This window comes from Ricinus communis, chromosome 1 (assembly GCF_019578655.1).
Source record: "Ricinus communis isolate WT05 ecotype wild-type chromosome 1, ASM1957865v1, whole genome shotgun sequence".
Taxonomy (NCBI): Eukaryota; Viridiplantae; Streptophyta; class Magnoliopsida; order Malpighiales; family Euphorbiaceae; genus Ricinus; species Ricinus communis.
In genome coordinates this window covers 19,876,484-19,895,081 of record NC_063256.1, presented here as the reverse complement: position 1 = coordinate 19,895,081, position 18,598 = coordinate 19,876,484, and the positions used below count along the sequence as shown (strand labels likewise).

At 28.0% G+C, this 18,598-nt stretch overlaps 1 protein-coding gene and 1 non-coding gene across 3 annotated transcripts; one reads left to right on the top strand and one right to left on the bottom strand.

The window, feature by feature from the left end:
• Positions 1–14: 14 nt before the first annotated feature.
• LOC8271849 (calcineurin B-like protein 3) lies at positions 15–4,517 on the bottom strand. Of its 2 annotated transcripts, none has more exons than XM_048378013.1 (10): positions 4,356–4,517; positions 3,126–3,203; positions 2,892–3,037; positions 2,492–2,574; positions 1,756–1,815; positions 1,511–1,619; positions 1,081–1,133; positions 877–957; positions 613–725; positions 15–414 (listed from the first exon to the last, which is right to left on the bottom strand). In XM_048378013.1, exons 3-10 carry the CDS (start codon positions 3,004–3,006, stop codon positions 357–359), a joined length of 672 nt encoding a protein of 223 aa, XP_048233970.1. In that variant the 5' UTR covers positions 3,007–3,037; positions 3,126–3,203; positions 4,356–4,517; the 3' UTR covers positions 15–356. The 2 variants fall into 2 exon arrangements, with proteins under 2 accessions (XP_048233970.1, XP_048233972.1); XM_048378015.1 differs by having other exon boundaries at positions 3,126–3,200; positions 4,356–4,511.
• An 8,824-nt stretch (positions 4,518–13,341) lies between these two features.
• On the top strand, positions 13,342–13,448 carry LOC112536764. Its single transcript, XR_003080722.1, has one exon. It is a non-coding gene; the product is annotated as a small nucleolar RNA R71 (small nucleolar RNA).
• The last annotated feature ends 5,150 nt before the right edge of the window (positions 13,449–18,598 follow it).

Genomic DNA, 18,598 nt, shown 5'->3' with positions numbered 1-18,598 from the left:
AGAGTGGGGCAAAATTCACCACAGAAATGTCTGTTTCCACAACATCACTTTAGCTCCACATTTCTGTCCATAAATCTTATATAAAAATCACAGCAGCATCGTCCTAACAATAAACGTACACAAAAATAAAATGGACCTTTCGCAACCGCTGTGAAACCAAAAGTACTGATAGATAAGCAGAATATCAGTAATTGAATAGAAGAAATATACACAGCCAAAAGCTATCAAAAGAACAACCAGCGCAATGCAGAAATCCCCTCTCCCGCCCTTTACAAGTGTGAGGGCCATTTTGTTCATGAAGAAACAAGTCATAACACTAACAAACTTATTGCACTTGAAGGAAAATCTCGATTTTTTTAAGTATCGTCAACTTGTGAGTGGAAGACGAAGCTTGGGAATGTAGTGGTAATGTCCCTGCTCAGAGAAGAAAAAGGATGTCAGAGCTTTGTTAATGCCGTTATAGAAAGGGGAAAATGAAAAAAGACAGCATTTCATAACTGATTACATCTACACGTCTTATCACACTCACAAAATTACCAAAATCCCATCCTTTTTAACTGATACCCTTCAGAGATATGCTTTTTGCAGTAATTTTTGGAAGTTGGAACTCACTTGAGATACTGAAGGGTCATATTCTTCAGAAGAGATGGATGGCGCAGAACAAGGCTCCTCCACTCTTCCTTGTCAATCTTCCCATCATGCTTTGTATCAGCTTCCTCAAAGGTCTGTAACAAGGCTCCAGAATTCAGGGAGAAATTATTGTATCAAGTACTTGCAGAAGAAACGGGGTTGAAATCCTAAAGGCTAAAGCATTGATCTATATAACCACGATCATAGTCATTGTAAAAAATACACTAGTTCCATTCAAAGAATCACCTTATCAATTATGCTTTCGATGACATCATCTGAAAGGTTCATACCAGATTCAGCAAGCGTAGCAACTACCATTTGTTTCACCTGCATAATAAACAGATAAAAATCTGAACCGTCTAAAAATAAACCAAATGACTAATAAAGAATTGCTTGCATTGTAGAATCAAATAAAGTAACAAAAAGCAATCATTAAATAATGATACTGACCTCCTGTCTCTCAATAAAACCTTGCTGTTTAAGATCATACAGCTGAAAAGAAACTGCAACATCACATTGCATGGTAATTAGAAATAAAGCATAATATATAGAGCTCATCATCCTAGATGCATGCCAAACTGTAGCACATCTATAAGGAGGCCCTGTCTGACACAGCTTTTTCATGTCTTCTTATTTTCCGGAAGCAGCTTTTCGAAACCATTGGCTTGGCAAAAGCTAGAAAATCCAGCTTCTCCCAAACCATGGTTTTGGAAAAGCTTTAAAAAAAATCTTTTAAAAATCAAATGTCATTCGCCAAGAAATTGTGCCAATTTGCCCTATGCACGAAAAAATGCTACAAAATTGATGCATAGAATATGCTAATGACAAAGGCAATGCACAACTCAAGGAAGAAAAAATAACTGATCTTGAAATTACATACACTCAATCTTGTCGTCAATTGGAGCATTTGGATGGAAAACAGAGAGAGCACGAGCAAACTCCTCAAAACCTAGGATCCCATTGTGTTTTGTATCAAACAAGTCAAAGACCTGCAATCATTAGGCAATGCAGAGAGAACAGCAGGTGCAAAAAGATTAGCAAATGGATGAAGGTACTGATTCTCTTAAGCCAATAACTGTCATACAATTTATAATTCATAAAAATGGGATTATAAAAAAATATTACCCGATCAGCAAATAAACTCTCTTTCTTGTTTGTTTTGAACAATGCCAATTGAAACTCCTCCTATAAAATTGAGATTGATAAAAAATGAATTCATTCTGAATAGACTACAAGAAAGCAGCATTAAACGAAGAAAAAGAAGCACGAAATATTTTAAGGGACCAGTTAAGTTCACATGAGTCGAGGCTAAGACAGTTTTTGACCAATCGAGTCCTTCCACAAACAAAATAAATAATATATGCCTCAATAAAAAACACTATTTTCTTTTTTTGCATTTCACTTAATTTACTATTCTAAACTTGTTAATTTGTTTATAAATAACACCAAATTAAATCTTAAATAAAAATATCATTTAGCACTAAAACCACTTAATAGTTAACATTAATTTAGAAAAAGGGCAGAGCTAAAGGAAAATGTGAACATGGATGGCCAAAATCCAAGTTCTTGGAACTTTATTCCCTCTGGAATTACAGATACTAAATTACCCTGCTTTTGGATTCAGTTAATCATACATAAGAGGACGAAAGAATATATAAGTCTCTCATGCGAGCACAATTAAAAAGAATCTGTTGCAAATGGTGGAAGAAGAGAGGCAAAGAAAGAGGAAGCAAGAGAAAAAGTAAAGATTTCCGTCATTTCTCGTGTAAGGATGCAGGAATTCATTTAATCATGAATCTAAATAGATAAGCATGCATGGCGGAAGTAAAAATTTAACAGGTTATATAAAGAAGAAATAAACCTTGTTGATTAGCCCATCATCAATAACGGCGCTGCTAATCTTCTTAAAGAGCTCATACAGTGCCTCTATTTCACTTACACTGACTGCAACCAAATTAGCAAACAATCACTTTACATCAAAATATACATATGATAAAACCCTACAGCAAAATACATTAGTACACACTTGTATGACTAAACTGAATCAGATCCTATTTATTGATACATATGTTCCTTCACATGTGTTTTCTTTTTTCCATTTTTCTGGCAATCATTACCAAACAACATAGGCAAGAAACAGAATCACAGTAATTGTATGGTAAGCATTCTGAACTCTACATATAGAAACAGCAAACTTATTGGGAAACAATTTTGAACTAATGATTAACAATATGATCATAAACAATAGATCAGTAGCATACACACAGTCTCCCTGGCAAGGCGCTCAGGATCTTCAAGGCCTCTTGATTGGTTGTATAAATCAAGATCACAACACCGGAGTAGGGAAGTGATAAATCCCTCTATGCACTGCAACATGATATTCTATGCAAATTAATACACCCCATACCTGTGCAACAGAGAAAAGTTTGGTACAATCGCTTCAGGTCTCTATATGTGGAGATAATACCTATACGCAGAAATTAAATAAAGCGAACCTGTTAACCATTTCCCACTTCTGCTGCAAACACAATTTCCAAGATCTCTGAAAACTGGACCTCTCGATAGTACCTCTTCTAGAAATAACATAGTATATGATTGTCATTACCAGATCCAGAAAGAGATGCTTAGTCAGAACTCAGGTAAGCAAATTTAAAACCTCAAAACATATCTACCTGAAGTAGTTAATTTAAATAGTATGCATATGAATTTTCTACTAATAAAAGCATTAAAATGAGAATCCTACAGAAAAATGAGTTGTTTAACGAAGAACTGGCCATTGAAAATTCCATGTGTGCACCTAATTGTCCAACTAACTTATAGATGGTTAGGCAATAGGAAGAAATTTTTTAGAACCTGAATCGGACTGGAGGAGATGCAATTCCAGCCATCATAGAACCTTAACTTCTTTGGTTCTTCTTTTTAATTTCTTACCTTTTAGTCAAGCCAAACTTTCAAATGATAGATAACTGCATAACCAGTAACCTAACCACCAAGCTAATCTCCTTAACATATCCTATCAAAGACCCTCTATCTGAAGCAAGTAGAATGCACCTAGCAATTATAAGAACTCCCCTCCCAGCCCAAATAGACACAAACATCCTTTTATAATAAAAACTCCAAAAATAATCACTAGCCTTAGCCACTGCCAAGCAATACCTCGCCATCAATAAGCAGTTTCTTAGCTCTAACAAAACAAACATGCGTTGCCCTTAGAGGGGATAACAGTACCATACACAACACAATTCCTGGAGCCATACTAGTTTCTTTAAATCTGTTCTAAAGACTTCATCTCTACTTTTCTCTACCAAAAAAATAAAAGGAAAGAAACAGAATCTTTATGCTTTGTAGTAATAGGAAATGCTAATACGGCTGAACTGAGACCCAATTCATTTACAAATAAAAGCAACTGAAACACAAATTAAACTAAAACTTGTAGAATCATGCGCACAATTTTCTAATTGAATAACTAAATCTGATCCAAGATCACATTCAATAAATTACACGAGAGAAAAGAAGAAGAACAGAAATGCATAGATCTATCAAAACCATCAAAATCACCCTAAGAACATTAAAATCCCTAAAAGAGGAAGAAAAAATCAAGTAGAAACGGACATAACGATCCATTGAACTAGGAGAGAGATAGATGATGATGATATTGATCTGCAATTGAGATTCCAAATATTTTGTTTAGAAAAATAAAAAGAAATCTTTCATTTTTCATTTACCTAAATGGTTCAATTTCCTCGAGAATCAAACAGGAGATTCCAACAAAACAACTAATAGCCTCGAGAGAGCAAGAGAAAGAGAGAGAGATATATTACAAAACAATTGAGATTGAAATAAGAGAAAAATAGAGAGAATGTCTCTTTTTTTTAAAAAAATAGATTCAAAACAATTATATTTTTTAGAAAAATCAAAATAAATAAAAACGGGAGTGATGGGCCACACACACGAGGATGACGACTCTCCCCAGCCCCGCCCCCTCCATCTTGCTTATGACAAGACTCTCCGACGTCGTTTAACTTCTTCTTTTGTAATTAATAATAATACAAATACAAATAAATAATAAATAATTTGTGGTGAAAATGAAATTAAATTTGAAGGACTTTGGGTTTAATGTTGATACTAATAGACAATTAGATGTCATATTCTTCCAATTTATGATATACAAGACAAGCTAATTATTTAAAGAGTACAATCTTAAAATAAACTACAATTTGGTTTCCCCCAATACAATTATTGTTGTTTTATTTATCTTATTAAGTCTCTTAGCTTACTTAAATCTCTTAACTCATATTTTTATTTTCAATTATATAAATATATATATTAATTTTTAAAATTTATATATATTTAATTTTTATACATAAAATCTTTATTTTAACACATAAAATTTAAGTTTATTTATAATTTATAATTTTTTATTAATTTATAAGATACATTCCTAATTAAACAATGAAATTAATTCTAAAAAATAATATATTAATTATATTTTAATATTATATTAACTAATAAATAATTTTTTAATCAGATGATGATATTAATTATATCATAAAAAATAATAATATTAATTAATAAATAATTTTCTAATCAAATAATAATAATAATTCTATCTTAAGAAATAACATATTAATTATATTTAATATTGTATTAATTAATAAATTAATTTTATAATTAGATAATAATTCTAATTCTTGTAAATAACATTTAAATTATATTTTTAATATTATATTCAGTAATATATTAATTCTTATTATCTAATAAATTTTTAATACTAAAAATAGTAATATTAATTATATTAATATATTAATTTAAATAATATTAAAATTAATTAATAAATAATTTTTAAAACAAAATTTATATTATTATATTAATAAAATTTTAATTTACTTATTTCTATGCTTTTCTATTAAAAAATTAATTAGAGATAAGACATAGAATATTATTAAAATATATATAAATGCTAAAATAAATTAAAACAAAAATTAGTTATTTATAATTTATCAGAAAAATAAAAAAATATTACTGGAATGCCTTAAAATTCTATTTGTTTCAGAAAAAACTTACTTTACATATATATATATATATATACACGCAGTGTTTAAAAAAACAATATTTTCTATTATTTATTATATTATAAAAAATTATAAAATTTGATTTTTTTAAAAAAGAAATTTTAAAAATTATTAAAATATTTAAAAGTATTAAACTTGTATATTTTTATTTGGTGGCAAAGGTTAAAAAAATTTATAATAATCCCCTAGTAACCAGCACCAGCTGCTTGCCATAAGTGATAGTTGGAAGTATTAATTGATATATTTATTTAACTTATTTTTCTTATAAATTTGTAAAATGATCAGAAGAACGATTTTTGAAAAAATTGAAAATAATATTTCTAAAATGGCTAAATACTTTCTTTGATTAAGAAAGTATTTTTTCATAAAGTTTTATTTTTCAGTTTTCATTCTTAAGAAATTCATTATTATTAATTTTATGTTAATAAAATAATCATTTAAAAAAATTATAATAAATAACATAATTTCCATAATAATTCATTTCAATGAGAATATTTCTTAACATAATTGTGGTAATAAAGTCTAAAAGCATTATTATCTTTCCATTAAAATCTCTCTTCTTAACCTATTACCTATTAAAATGAGAGATGAGAATGAACAAAGGGAAAAGAAAATTATTTTATTTTATTTTATTTTATTTTATTTTTACTGCATAATGTTAATGAAGAAAATAGGCAAATAGGAGTGTTAATTTCTTGACCTCCTTTTCCACAATCCCCATTTCTTTTCCTGGACTTCCCTTCCCAAAGTATTAAAATATAATTGATATAAAAAAGAGGAGCAAGTACAAACGTGATTTTACTCTTTCACAATTTTAGTTATGTACTTTTTTTGAAAAAGAATATATATATATGATTACAAATTATAATGAAAATAAATATTTTATTAATAAAAACTTTAATCATCTTTACTCTAATCAATCACTAATTTTATATTACTTGATGTATCTTTTTTAGTACTCGCAAGTGCACAAACCGTTCTTATAATAAGAGTAAGTTCACCACGAGGTCGATCTCTCAAGAAACTATGAGACCATTTATTATAAAAACTAATTATCAACACAAAACAATAAAAGTAAATCTAAACACTTTAAATCAGTATGTTGAGATGATAATATCCATAAAATAAAGTAACTAAATAATAAATAAATATGTAATGCAAATGCAAATGTTTGTGATTGAAAACTATATGCTAAGTGCACGAACCGTTCTTATAATAAGAGTAAATTCACCACGAGATCAATATCTGAAGGAACTATAAAACCACTTATTATAAAGACTAATTATTAACACAAAATAATAAAAGTAAATCTAAACACTCTAAATTAACACAAAATAATAAAAGTAAATCTAAACACTCTAAATTAGTATGTTGAGATGATAATATTCATAAAATAAAGTAACTAAATAATAAATAAATATGTAATGCAAATGCAAATGCTTGTGATCTAAAACTATATGCTAAAGATAGCATTTAGTTTAGTCATTTACTTAGTAATCTCTTTGTTTTACTTTAAGCCTAGATCTAATGAATGAGATAGTGATGTGCATTTTTCCTAAGTCACTCAAGCTAATGATGCAACTTAGGTTTCTTATACCAACATAAATTAAAGTAAAGATGATGTTTCTAATACTTTTAACCTAAAATTTTTTATAACAAATATTACTACTAAATTGATATGATGGTCAACCAATAATAATAGATAAAACTAATATATATGAAGATAAAGAAATCATTCATTAAATAAATAAATAACAAGGTTCATACAAAAGTAAAAAGGTTAAATTAAACAATTATAAAAACTAGCCTAACATATTTAACCCAATGATTATATGGTATTAAATAGAAAGACATAAAACAATACTGAAAATTAAAGCTCCCTCTACATCCAGGATTTCTTCAAGTAGGAAGAAGATTTGCCCTCACTCTCCACTTCTTGAAAAGATCCTTAGATCTTAAAAGAACAATGAAAACTAAAACTAAATATTTATGAAGAACTATAGAGAATTATGGAGAAATACTAGTGGACAGGTGTAGAGAGCAGATGGGAAAATACTTTCCTCCCCCAGAATTAGGTTTTGCAGAAAAAAATATAGAGGAGAGTTATCCTCTAAATAAACCTCACTAGAGATATATACCTAATATAAGTTTATCTAATAGATAAGACTTTAAGTATCTTTATCTCCACCAAATACTATCCCATAAATAACTATTAAATATAAATCCTAATAATTATCTAAAATGACTAAAATATCCCTTGGGCCTTGTAATTAGCAGTCCATGCGTCTTAATTAAGCCTTTTCTTTTAGCATTTAGCTCCATATTTTCCTCTTTTGGCTAATATTACCTAAAAATAGACAATTAAGCTTAAGTAAGGTAAAAGCACATATTTTCACCATATTATATATAGGAATATATTATTAAAGCTCTAAAACACCCTTAAATATATGTATAGAATTTGGACCGATCCAATACCCCCACACTTAAATATTTACTTGTCTTCAAGTAAATAACAACTGAGAATTAACTTTTTGCAAAAATCATGAAGAACATCCATACTCAGCTTAAAGATATTATTCAAAAGAATCTCACTAATGCAAAAATCATGTCAACCCAAGAACACTTGAATCATAATAATTTTTTTGAAAAAACGTAAACTCAATCATTGTTAATCAAAAGACTCAAGCATCTAATCATTCACACATGTTTCACAACAAATAGTCTAACTCATCTTCAAAAGATACAACTATGATACATAATCTAAATTATCATAACCTTATTCAAAAAGAAAAAATCATCATTCATAAACAAGAGATCAATAGATATTTATCACTTGCTTTTGAAGCTCTTATACTTTCTTTTTTTTCTTTACATCCCTTGAATTTTTACTTGATACTTGGGGTATTTATTTTTTTCTTGAGATGTTATGTCTTTTTATGAAAATACAAGCATGGGTGATGAATACACATAGTTACTCAACAAAACATACATCAAGATGCCTTGCATATTCATAATCTTAATTACCTTTTTACGCGAAAATTGACATGGATCGTAGATCTTCAGTTACTAAGCAACTAAAATTACCGGAGTAGAACACATTCCTTAGAGCTTTAACTTACCCATATCATATCTTGCAAACTTAGGCAAGCCAATTTAGTAACAAGGAAATTATAGTCTAAATCATACACTTCTAATTATACCCAATTCAAATCTGTCAAACTATTCATCGTGTCCATATGCTAAGAGTAGATACTTGATCATTTAAGTGTAAATAACTCATGAGTTCACATTATACATATTAAAAACTAACTCAAGAGTTCAAGAATTCTTAACATAATAGCATTCTTTCATCGACTCTTATATAGAATAATAAGAAAAAGCTGAGTGAAAAAAATTTTAAATTTTGCAAAAATCCATCAAAGTTGCTAATTTTCATGTCATACCATGTAAAGTTTAATCGAAGAAACATTATATTTCTTTTCCCTACACTTAAATTTGAAATTTTTCTAAATGGAATTGCATATATAAAAATAAAGAACAAAAAAAGAGAAAAAACATAGAATACTCCCCTGGAATTTTGCAATGCATAGTAAGCCATGAACTTGAATTCCAGTCTCCACCATCCAAATCTTAGAAGCACACTTAAACATATATCATTGATAATTACAAAAAAAAATAAAGAAATAAAGAATTAAAAATAATAAAATATTCTAAATATACTAGAAAGATTAAATCCTAAGATAATTAAAAGTCAGGTCCTAAAAATAAATAAATAAAACTTCTAGAATAAAATTTAAAATAAAGTCCTAAATTAATGATGTGACTATTTATGTGGAGGAGATGGATATATATGTAATTTTCAAAATTTACTCGTTTTCAGTGGTCTGGAATTTTCACTCCATGATTGCATCATCAAGCTAACTGCTCTACATTCTTGGCCGTTCGCCTCGCTTGCCGCTTGATGGCTCCTCCACGACTCGCAGCTAGCTTGTTGGTGCCGCTGCTGCACACCTTGCAGCCTTATCCGCAAGCCTGGTTTAATACCTTTCTCTTACAAAATGAAGGACAAAGTCATTCTTGGCTTTTCTACTTCGACACAAGTACAATTCAGACTTCCAAAATCCCATATTGGTTTAAACAATGGTGGAATTATTATGGTAACGTTCCAGAAACCATAATACTAGAGGTACTCCCTTTGTTTAATCTATTCAAAGCTCACTACAAACCCAACAAAATAGAAAGACGATTTCCCCCCTTGCTTTTATTTTATTCAAACTTCTTCCTCCCGTGGGTATGTGTATGGTATTTTCATTTCAACCAAGCAGATGATGGAGAAATCATTCTTACCCGAAGGTTCAAAGTTAAATGGTGGGACAAATTCAACCACCAAGAAAAACTATCTCCAAAAATGGCACAAAGTTTTCTTACAAAAAATAGCTTCTTACCAGCTCCCAAAGAACAAACTACCTTCCTAGCATATAAGTCTTTTATTCTTCCAAAGCTAGCGACAACTCGAACAGAAGAAGATTTCCTACAATTGATCAAACAATTGTGAGAAATCTCCTCTTCAAAAGGAAAATCTAAAGCTTCATCATTCTCTTCCACCACCAGCTCAGCAGCAATTGACTTAGATGGTGATTGGAATGAAGATGACTGTTTTGGGATATTTAAGCCCATCAAATGATATCCTTGTAAAGCCCTTGGGTTAAAAACCAGAAATGGCAGCTCATGTTAATTTTCTGCAATGGGCCAAAAAACCATTTAAAAAAAAAAGTCTTTTCAAAAGAGAAAAAAGACAAAAGACTCTGTACCATTACTTTTTTAAAGAAAATGTTGAAGACTCCACAATAATGAAGCATGGCAGACAATTCTTGCTTCTTTTCAGAAAAGTTATAGAGTCCCTCACTCCATTATCGAAAGCATCCAAAGAAAGAATTATTCAGGTTAAAGGCTGAAGACCTCTATAAATAGAGGAGCTATCAAAGAAGAAGGCAGACTGAAAAATCACAAGAAACTCTTGTATTCTTCAAGTTATACCATAAGAAATATAGTGAGAAGATAGTGATAGTGAGAAAAAGAGAGAAAACCTTGTTGTCTGCATATAAGAGATTTTAGAATCATTTTAAACTGCATTATATCCTTGTTAAACAAACTTGTTCATTTATGCACAGTAGTAAGTCTCATTTTTTATTTAAGAGCAGTAAAACTGGTGGCTTGGTTCATATTTGTTTAGAAAATTACTTTGACTTATTTTAAAATGAATTTAGAATCTCTTTTCTGTTGATCTTCTTCTTTTTCAAACTCGTCTACCTCTGAGTCTTCAAGATCTAAAGGATTAGTAAATAGTGAGGAAATCACTATTGAAGATTTTATAAAGCATATTGATGATTGGGAAATACCCAAGATTCAAAAGAAGCAAATCTATGAGTTTTTAAAGTTTCCTACAGAATTTACTATCAAAACTGAAGAAAGAGATATCCAAATTTCAAAGTCTTTTGAAGAAATCTATCTTTTAAATCCAAAAATCCTCTAGAAATATAAAGAAAAATACTATAAATACATACACATAGGCCTTGTTCATGTAGGAATAAAACTCCTTACCAGAGAAGGTTTAGATACTTCCATCTTAGCCGTTTTTAGAGACGCTAGGTTTACAAAATTTTATGATTCTTTATTAGGTACCGTCGAGTCAAGCCTTAATAAAGGACCTATTAGTTTCAATTGTTTTCCAAATATTATAATTTCTTTAAATGACAAAAATATTTTAAAGAGTATTGTTCTCCAAATAAAAATGCATAATTACAAAATGCTTAAAGAATCTATTCCGATAGTTTTGATTTTTAAAATACATTACAAAGCCATGATTTCTGCTTTTGGTTCGAAATACAAACTTCACTCACCAAAAGGAGAAATCTTATTCCTCCAAACAGACCTTTCTAAAGCCAACGCAACAATTCCAAAAACTATTCAATGGAAAGATATCACTCTTCCAGAAGAATGGATCCTTGAAGGAGCAACCCAACCTGAATCACCAAAGTAGACAGAATCAAATACCAATCTCAAAAACATAACTCAGTTTCCAGATGGGAAAGTAAAGCTCACGTTCAACAGGAAATCAACTTCTAGATTTTCTGATGACAATTCTTCAATTTCGACCATAGATATTGGAAGGGTATCAAATATACCTTTTGTTATTTATGCCCCTTACAAAGAACCAACTTCATCATAAACATTACCAAGATTTTCAACATCAGATATACCAAGCTCAAACACCACATTACAAAATAAATAAATAAATAAATAAATAATATATATATATATATATATGTCTTGTTATTGAATTGTACTTTGTATTGAATATGTGAATAGGTGTGTCCAAGGGCAAGGAAGTGGTAAAAAGAGAGGAATGAGACTATCTTGTTGTCCTATAAATTTTTATAAGTATTTTATAGACTAAACTTTGTGTATATTGAGTAGGAATTGCTATGTTTGATTATTTGACATGTTCTTGATTGTTTGAGTTGGTGTTTGCTATGCTATTGACTTGTTGAGTGGTAATGAATAAATTGATACTTGTCAATTATAAATTGGATGAGATATTATTTGAGTTGAGAATTTGTGAATTGATTGTGATATATTGTGAAGTGAAGTGAATTAATTAAGATTTGGGGAAAGGATGACTTTTGGATTGATACATGTGCGATCAGAAAATCTGAGCCGGGGGGATAGCTACCCGAGTATGTGAGATAGTGAGACTGAGTCGGGCGGATAGTCTCGTCAGGTAGCCACCGAAATGTGAATTAAGTGAGAAAATGTGAGGTTAAGTCATCCGACCCTACTTTTATGGGAGTTAATATAAACTAGAATTATTTGTTTGATTGAAATATTGAATTAGTTGAGTTTGAAATTATTTGTGAATTAATTGTATGATTTACGTGCTTAATATAACTTTGGTAATTTTTACCCAATATACTATTGTTTAGTAAATTAAATGCTTATTGAGTTGTTAGCTCATCCCTTGACAATATTTTTTCTTCTTTCCAGGTTAGTGTAGCTGTAGATAGCTTTAGATGTGGATTGCTCTCTTATACATCAGTTAGTATTATTAGGTGGACCAGAGGAGTTATATCGAGCATAGGGATATTTTCGGTACTTGTGTGTATTTAACTTATGTATATTAAGCTTGTGATGCTACATAAGTTTATAAATATATGTTGGAATTATGTAATAATATACATTTATGAAGTTAAAGATATTAATCTCATTAATACTAGTTTTGTAAAATTTTCACTATATTTTCTTCATGAAGTGTTTTTAGGCCATATTTAATATGTGTATCAACTTAACTTGGATTTAAAACCCTTATAATGTTATTTACAAGTTAATTACGTATTTTGGTATTCATTTGGATGTTTTGAGTTTGGGTGTGACAATCTCACTACTAGATACTACTTCATTTACTTCTACTCTTTTTCTCCTCACACTCTTTTATTGAGAATTGACTCATAACATCTCAAAGATGTCATAAATCTCATTAGTTGTCTTTTCTAATATAGCACCCCCAGCTGCATTATCAACCATACATTGATATTGTTATGTCAACCCATCATAAATTAATTGGTTGATTATTGGGAGTGGGAATCCATGGTATGGGCATTGCAATAAAAGTGATTTGAAGCGATCCCATACTTCATGAAAAGATTCAGCATTCTTTTGATAAAAATTAGAAATTTCAGCTCTTAGTTCTTTGGTATTTTACCGTGAGTAAAATCTACTTATAAACTTTTGATAAACTTCATCCCAAGTTCTCAAAGAATTAAGAGGCAAGGTCATTAACCAAGCCTTTGCTCTATCTTTCAATGAATAAAGGAAACACCTCATTTTTAATTAATCTTCATTAAGTCTAGATAATGAGAAAGTATGAAATATTGCATAAAACTCTCTAATAAATGTTAATGCATTCTCATTAGGCATATCATAAAATGAAGGAAGCATATTAAAATGAATGTTCTTAAGTTCATAATTCCTAGATGTATTAGCTAGAACTATGCATGAAGTAATGTTACCAATTATAGGCCGTGCATAATCTTTAACAGTCATTCGCCTTTCAACTCCTATTTCTCTTAGTGGGTTTGCCATGATATCAACTTCTTCTTTGATTCTTCTTTTAGTTGTTTCCTGCTAGGCATACAAAACAAAAGAAAATTTCATATTAAATAAAAAACTTAAAAATAAAATTTACAAAAAAAACCAAAACATATAGACAAAACAAGAAATAACAAATAAAACAAAAACACATAAACAAAATAAATCACAAAACACAAAACAAACTAACAAACACAAGACACTTTTGATAATCAATCAATATAATAAATTTGGAGACAGTCCCCCGGCAATAACGCCAAAAATTTATGTATCTTTTTTAGTACTCGCAAGTGCACAAACCGTTCCTATAGTAAGGATAAGTTCACCACGAGGTCGATCTCTCAATGAATTATGAGGCTACTTATATAAAGACTAATTATCAATACAAAACAATAAAAGTAAATCTAAACACTCTAAATCAGTATCTTAAGAGGATAATATTCATAAAATAAAGTAACTAAACAATAAATAAATATGTAATGCAAATATAAATGCTTATGATCTAAAACTATATGCTAAAGATAGTATTAATTCTAGCCATTTACTTAGTAATTTCCTTATTTTACTTTAAGCCTAGATCCAATAAATGAGATGGTGATGTGTCTTTTCCCTGAGTCACTCGAACTAATGATGCAACATAGGTTTTTTTATACCAACATAAATTAAAGTAAAGATGATATTTTTAATACTTTTAACCTAAAGGTTTTTATAACAAATATTACTACTAAATTGATATGATGGTCAACCAATAATAATAAATGAAACTAATACATATATGCAAGTAAAGAAATCATTCATTAAATAAATAAAAAATAAGGTTCATACAAAAGTAAAAAGACTAAACTAAACAGTTATGAAACTAGCCTAATATATTTAACCCAATTATCATGGTATTAAATAGAAAGACATAAAACAAAACTGAAAATTAAAGCTCCCTCTAGATTCAGAATTTCTTCAAGTAGGAAGAAGATTAGCCCTCACTCTCCATTTCTTGAAAAGCTCCTTAGATCTTAAAAGAATAATGAAAACTAAAACTAAATGTCTATGAAGAACTTTAGAGAATTATAGAGAGAATAATGGCAGGCAGGTGTAGAAAGCAAATGGGAGAAAACTCTTCTCCTCTTAGAATTTGGTTTTACAGAGATATATATAGAGGAGAGTCCTCCTCTAAATAAATCTCCCTAGAGATGTATACCTAATATAAGTCTATCTAATAGATAAGACTTTAAGTATCTTTATCTCCATAAAATACTATCCCTTAAATAACTCTTAATATAAATCCTAATAATTATACAAAATGACTAAAATGTGCCTTGGGCTTGTAATTAGCAGTCCATGCGTCTTAATCTTAGGCATTGACACGAACATATCCAATTAAGCTCCTTTTTTAGTATTTAGCTCCATATTTTTCTCTCTTGACCAATATTACCTGAAAATAAACAATTAAACTTTAAGTGAGGTAAAATCACATATTTCACCATATTATATATAGAAATATATTATTAAAGCTCTAAAATACCCTTAAATATCTATATAGAATTTGGATTGATCATTACTCGTATATGGTAATATAGATTTAACTTCTAATTTTAATGTTTAACTGTTATATTGATCACATCATATGAAAAACTTTTTCTTCAATCTAATTTGACGGTCAAATAATAAATATAAAAGTTGTTAAGCTTAAAACTTAATTATCACATGAATAAAATGATAATGATGACTAATCGGAATGAAAATAATTAAACCTTTACAAATTAATCTTTCTAATGATATACTTGTTTTTGTCATAATTTATGGTTACATATATTTATTGTCTAAAAAGAAGACTATATATTTAAAATTGTTAAAAAATTATAAATAATCCTATATAATTTTTTTTTAATTTGTCTCAACTCTTACCAATCTAATGTGACGTATATTTATAAAATTATCCTTAATGTTTTAAGATTGCACTTTTAATTATTAATATAATCTTATAGAAATATTATATTTCATATCATGTGAATAAAAATTAAATTAATATAAAATATTTAACTTTTCTTAAAAATCAAATGACGCGCGCACTCTTTTATATATTTTTATCTGAAAATAAGCCTTTAGAATATCAAATTCAATTTTAAGATAAAGGTCAAAAAAACAATCAATGATTTTTGTTAAAGAGGTAAACAAAAAAAAGAACATGTCAATGTTTTGGCCAAGACATTTAATAACGTACTTTAAAACAACTAAACAAATAATATACATACCAAAAATTCAGAAATAAGTACATAAAAAATTATAGTGAAGAGCTTGGATGGGTGCTATTAGGCTATTTTTAATATACTCTTTATATATATTAAATTTTTTATTTTAAAAATTTTATTATAAAATGACAGTTCAATATATTATTTATTTTTAAATATAAAATAAATAGTCAATTTGACTTTTTATATGAAGAGCTAAACTTTATTTTTTATTTTTTATTTAATAAATGCACTATAATTTTTATATATTTAATTTAATTAATATATATAATTCGTATTTTTCTATTAGTAAAAATTAATTAAAAAAAGAAAAATTAAAACTATTAGAGCATATTTACTTGTTGAGAATTTATTCCATTTTTATTTTCTAATTTTTAAAGAAAATGAACTTTTCATTTTTATAAAAAAAATTGTAGAATCTGTAAAACATGTTTATTTTATAGAAAGAAATTAATTTATTATTTAAAAAATATTTTAAATATAAAAAATAAATTTGAAATAAATGAAGTAAATTTTTTTTATTTTTATTTGAAAACAAGTGATTTCTTATATAAATAAAAATATGTTAAACTTGTTTTCAAAATATTTTTTAAGATTTAGTTATAATTTTAAAAATATAAAAAATGTTTTGTATTTTTATTTAAAAAATAATACAAGTAAATAAAAGTTTTATTTTTAATAAAAAATATAATTAAATTTTGATATTAGTTAGAAGAACTCACATGAAAATGGCAAGGCCGGATTAGACGTGGAGATTGGTCGATTACTCCATTCATTGGAGAGTGGACAAACGCAATAATAATGTGCATCAAAAGGAAAACAAGGTGTACGGAAAACGGGGCTCTCGCACTTTTCTCCATCCGCCGAGTAGATGCGTACCTGTAATTCTTCCCTCTATAAAATTATTAGTTACACATCAAACCTTCTCGTTATTATATCAACATTAAATTTATTCATTATTAATTGACTGTTTGCGTAATGTATATTAATTGACTGTTTGTGTAATGTAGGACTATTATATTTATTTTAATTATAAAAATAATATAAAATTAAATTATAAATAAATTTTAATAGTATTTAATATTTTATAATTATTTATAATATTTTAAAATATAACAACAAACTAAATATTTAGAATTTAATTACCGATTAAATTTTAAATTCTAAATTTAATAATTTTATTTAATTATTTTAAAATTCTACAATAAATATTTATGCTCTTCATTCATTTTTAAGAATGCTTTTCGATTATAATTTTTAATATGATGCAGTAACTCAATTGTGCTATTAAAAAATAATAATTATGAATTAATAAAAATAGTTTGTTTTAAATTTAATAATATTGTTATGAAACGATTAATTAAACGAGTTATATAGGTCGTATCTTGTAATCTATTTCATAAACTTGTTTGTGTTAAAGTGTTTGGATTTTGACATAATTAATTAAACATGTCGTGTTCAGATTTTGACACAATTAATTAAACCTATCGTGTTTTGATGACATTTATTATAACATGATTCTTAATTATGCATAGACAAGGAAACAAAGCATTAGTTGGAAATAAGAAACCATGCTTTAAGCACTTCAAAACCAAATTAATATTACATATAATTGCTTCTTAAACATTATATCACCAATGTCCTTTCTCCTTACATACCAATTCCTTCATAAACTAACTATCTAGAATATAGTCTAATCAACAACAATCCAACAATAACATAAAATCCAATCCTATAAAATTTTCTACCTTCTGTTATTATTTTCAATATATTTATTATCCTTCTTAGTTTCAATTTTAGCAATGTTTTTCTCTTCAATCTCTTATTTTCATCATTTGTAATTTGTTTATTTACTTCAGCCTAAACCATCTCCATATTTGTATTGAAATATCTGAGTTCAGTAAGCATCCAGAGAGTTCTTTCATTAACCCAATTATCATGTCATCTAAGAAAATTACAATGCATCTTCTGTATAAAATAATTTAACTCAAAATTTAAATAGATAACCTTAAGTAATGCATAAATTATAAAATAAAGAAGTTTTAAATTATATATTGATATGTGGACATGATCACAAGTTACGCTCCAAATTAGTTTCCATTCGAGAAATTATCAGTCCAGTTGGGTTACCACAATGATAAAATCTAGCCATTACTATTAAGAATCTATAAGCTTTCTCATAGGGGTTTTCTTGATTACATTTCAACTTGCATTTTCGAACACTACCTAAAGTGAAATAGAACTACTTTTTTTTTTTTTATAGGTAAAGTAGAAACGAGATAAAGAAGAGATGAAGGATGACTTAATAGAACTTTAGATTCATGCTATAATTGATGAAGATGACTTGAAACTCACTGTTTTATTTTGCTTGAAATAATGAGTCTCTACAATTAATAAGAAGGTGTGTTTCAATGAACACATAAGATTGACAAGTCAATACATCATGCATATTAGAACATACATCTAATAAGACTGAATAGATTTGTAATAAAATACAAAGATACT